General features: G+C 32.9%; 2 protein-coding genes across 2 annotated transcripts; one reads left to right on the top strand and one right to left on the bottom strand.

The window, feature by feature from the left end:
- Nucleotides 1–1,706: 1,706 nt before the first annotated feature.
- AAJ76_1660003645 (hypothetical protein) lies at nucleotides 1,707–2,177 on the top strand (the record flags this gene model as incomplete). Its single annotated transcript, XM_024474195.1, has 1 exon — nucleotides 1,707–2,177. One exon carries the CDS (start codon nucleotides 1,707–1,709, stop codon nucleotides 2,175–2,177), a length of 471 nt encoding a protein of 156 aa, XP_024329685.1.
- Nucleotides 2,178–2,931: 754 nt separating this feature from the next.
- On the bottom strand, nucleotides 2,932–3,258 carry AAJ76_1660005196 (hypothetical protein; the record flags this gene model as incomplete). The annotated part of the gene is made up of 1 exon (XM_024474196.1): nucleotides 2,932–3,258. One exon carries the CDS (start codon nucleotides 3,256–3,258, stop codon nucleotides 2,932–2,934), a length of 327 nt encoding a protein of 108 aa, XP_024329686.1.
- Between the last annotated feature and the right edge of the window lie 600 nt (nucleotides 3,259–3,858).

Genomic DNA, 3,858 nt, shown 5'->3' on the forward strand with positions numbered 1-3,858 from the left:
CATTATCGTTGAAGTTGACGAGAATGTTTTTTCAAGACGTGGGGTTGTTCGCTGCCCTACAATCGCAGATGATACCATTTTCGATACAGTTTGGATACTCGGCGCTATTGATAGAACACCCCAACGAAATTTTTTTCTTGCAAGAGTTGAAAATAGAACCATTGACAACCCCGCTGCAGCTATGCGAGGGAATATCAATGATAGAAGCGTTCTATACACGGATTGGCATTCGTTGTATCCGTCTACTGCTTTTGCATTGGAGTCGAACATTGCTGGGTAAACCATTATATAAGGTTTAGAGGAGACAATGGTACACATACAAATACCATAGAGTGATTTTGGGCGAACACGAAAAGCTCGAAGAGAAAAGAACATGAAACAAATCGCCGACATATTGATGATTGGCTAATACGATATACTTTTGGAGACGTTATGTAATAAATAAGGGCAATAAAGAATTTGTTGAGTTATATATTGAAATTCTAAAAATCTTTTTTGAAATTATATTAATGAAAGAATTTTATTTAATTTTTACCCCCCTGTTTTGGAAAAAAACAAGAAATTTTTTCAATCTAACAATTAATCTTTAAGACTTTAAATATTTACATAAGTCGCTTTAACATCAAACTCTAAATGTAAATACATATTTAATATGTTTAATTTATGTATTTTAAATACTCAAGACACTATATTTACTTTTCAGATAAAAGTATCAATGTTTTATTGTTTTGATTTGTTATTAGAGATTTAAAGCGTTTCTTTTAATTTTTCTTGCTTTCTAGAGAATTTTTTGTATTTTTTTAATTTAAAAAATAATAAATTAAAAGAATTCGAGAAAATGCTATTTTGGATTTTTGGGATGGGTATTTTTAAAATGACTTAGACAAGTGGTGTTGATGTATTCCACCAATTGCATGCATTTAAAAAATCCAATTCATTATTTTTAAAAATTTCTTTTCCTTGAATTGTAAGCATTTTGATTTTCAAGAAAAAACAAAATAAAAAAGTATTTTAAAATTTTTTTTCCTACCTCTATTATGTTTACAAAAAACCAAACAAACACTATTTTAGTGAACAACGAAATATTACATTGTAAAGTATCTCTGAAGAGATAAATAATGAAGCAAGTATCGTTGAAAATTTGCAAGATGAATGTAATATTTCCACAAACAGTTATTAAAATAAAAAAAACTTATGCTGCTAAATTAATAAAAAGAAATTCTGTATTCAATTTTGGCGGCGAACAAGAAGATGCTTACGGTGCCATAGATTCAGATATCAATTATTAAGTTGTCTCAAAATTGTATTCCATTCCAAAAGCTAAAGACCATGATTCCGAGGAACTATATCAGATTTGTACATTTTGTGGGGGCATTGCATTTTAAAGATGAAGCCAATTCAACGGGTCTATTTAAAAGTTGTTGTGATTTTGGGAAAGTGAAGTTACAGAAAAAGAAAATGTTTCTTAAATATCTGAGGGATTTATATGATGGCAATAATGACGAGGCCAAAAAATTCCGAAGAAGAATTAGAGCCTTCAATTTGGCTTTTTCATTTGCTTCAATAGGTGCTCAAATACAGACTACAAATAACGGGCCATATGTTTTCAAGACACAATGACAGGTATATCATAATACCTAAATCAACAGATCATCGACTCAAGAGCACAAAGGAAATATGCTCAATTTTATGTGCTGGATAGTGAAATGGCTACTGGAAATAGAATGGCAAATGCTCCTAATGCAAAGTGCGGTCGTGATGTCATGCGAAAGATTGATGCTTGCATAAGAAGGTGTAATCCATATTCTGAAGCATTTAAAAGCATGGGTGAAGTTATTGAAGAGCATAAAGCAAAGGGTAAAGAAGCTAAAGATATTTTAATACTTTTTTTAAAAAACTTGTTCAGGAACCAACGCAGGTTTAATAGCCCAACGGAAAGTGAAATTGCCATGGTATTTACAGATCCAAATGGGGAACCCCTTTTTGAGAAGGATATAAGAGTGTATAACAAGGTGACTACACATGACAATATTAAGCTAAATATCTTAAATTCGCACCTATATCCAATGACTTATGCACCGTTGTTCTTACATGGAGAATCGGGATGGAATACGGAACTTAGACTTAAATCTTACATGAGTAAAATAGGAAGATATCACTTTCTAAATATAAAGTAGCACATTTATCAATAAAGAAAAGAGTCTTCAATCCAATTTTCTGTGCTGGAAAACGGGGACAGCAATGGATATTTGACTTATATCTGAAAGCCGAAACCAATAATTTGAATTTTATTAGACATAATCAGAAAAGGCACCGGGTTGATTTATACAAGGGTTTGGTTGACTATATGAATAATTCGTGCCCCAACACCTCAAAGCCAATAATTCTTCCATCTACCTTCCGAGGATCTCTGAGAAATATGAAAGAGAAATGTATATGACGCCATGGCCATAGTTAGAAGGTTTTGGAAGCCCACCCAACTCTTTAGCGCAATTTCATCATTCCACCCCCCTTGTTTTTTTAAAAAAATTATTATAATTTTAAAAAAATGATTGGCTACAAAAAAATTAAAATCTGAAAACTTTTAATAATCTATATAATGCAGTCCTAAGCGTCTTGTTATCGCCGTTTTGAACGTTTCATTTCCTCCATTGCCACTCATTTAAAAAAAACTTATTCTTTCTTTATTAATATCGTCACGTTTTCGATAGGCATGCTTAAGATGTGACCACAGGTTTTCAATTTGGTTCGTATGCGCTTCTTGAGCATTAACAAACCCAACCGAGTGATTTACTACTTCATGGCAAGATCCAAATTCAGTAACAGCCCTAGGGTAAGATGGATAACCATCAGTAACAATGATAGATCCGGGCACAACACATTCTTCGACCATGTTTAGTATAGTCGGATCCTTTCTGTTAGGAACAAGCTTTAGAACAAAGCCCCACAATTTCCCTCTTCTGCACCACCTAATAACCATTGTACGTTGGGTTTGTTGTCTAGGGTACTGGATGGGTTGGGTATTAACTCCCCATTACAGATAGCCGTTTCGTCAAACTGCACCCCAATACCTTCTTCACCCATTTTAACCATTTCTGGTTCTTGTTTAGAAATTACTTGCAAAATCAAATCTTTGATTTTAATATAGGTAGTCTCCGAACAATCGCAGAAATCAATAGTCTGGGCTGGGGTAAAATCATATACCCAGCAATACATTCCCCTAAGAATTTTTACAAATTTTAAACTCGGGGAGGCCATTTAGACCCCTTCTTTAGGCTTGCCTTTAATCTGCATGCCTTAGAAGAGCATCTGTAATCATGTAAGCATACCCGCCTATATAAGTGGCAGCCATTATGGTCCTTATTCTGTTATCACACCTTAAACAAATTTTTTATTCTTTTTAAATTGAATTGTAAAAATACTCAACCGTCTTGGTATTATCTATAAATACAAAATCACTAAATTTAAAGCTCAAAATTTTCTTTTTAAGATTTTATAATATAATAGGGGTTAAAAAATTATTCTTTTTTTATCTTTACTCCATCTTTCCTCCCCCCTCCGAATAACTACGTTCGCTTAAAAAAAATGTTAGGTAGTAGTTATTCGGTGGGGGTGAAAATATGGAGTAGCGCAATAAAAGCCAGCATCTTCATTCGAACTTATCAGGAATCTTCGAATTGTGCCCGAGGCGCTTATTTATATGGCAAAATCTAAAAGTTTGTTCATCTTTGATTGAATTCCATCCAAACAATGATGTTAAAATTTCGCTTTCATCTGCTTATATAATTAAGTCTAATTCTGTTTCTCTCATAAATGTAAGTTTTTAAAAATTAATATGATTTAACAGATCCTTCCACT

This window comes from Vairimorpha ceranae (assembly GCF_000988165.1).
Source record: "Vairimorpha ceranae strain PA08 1199 chromosome Unknown NODE_166, whole genome shotgun sequence".
Taxonomy (NCBI): domain Eukaryota; kingdom Fungi; phylum Microsporidia; family Nosematidae; genus Vairimorpha; species Vairimorpha ceranae.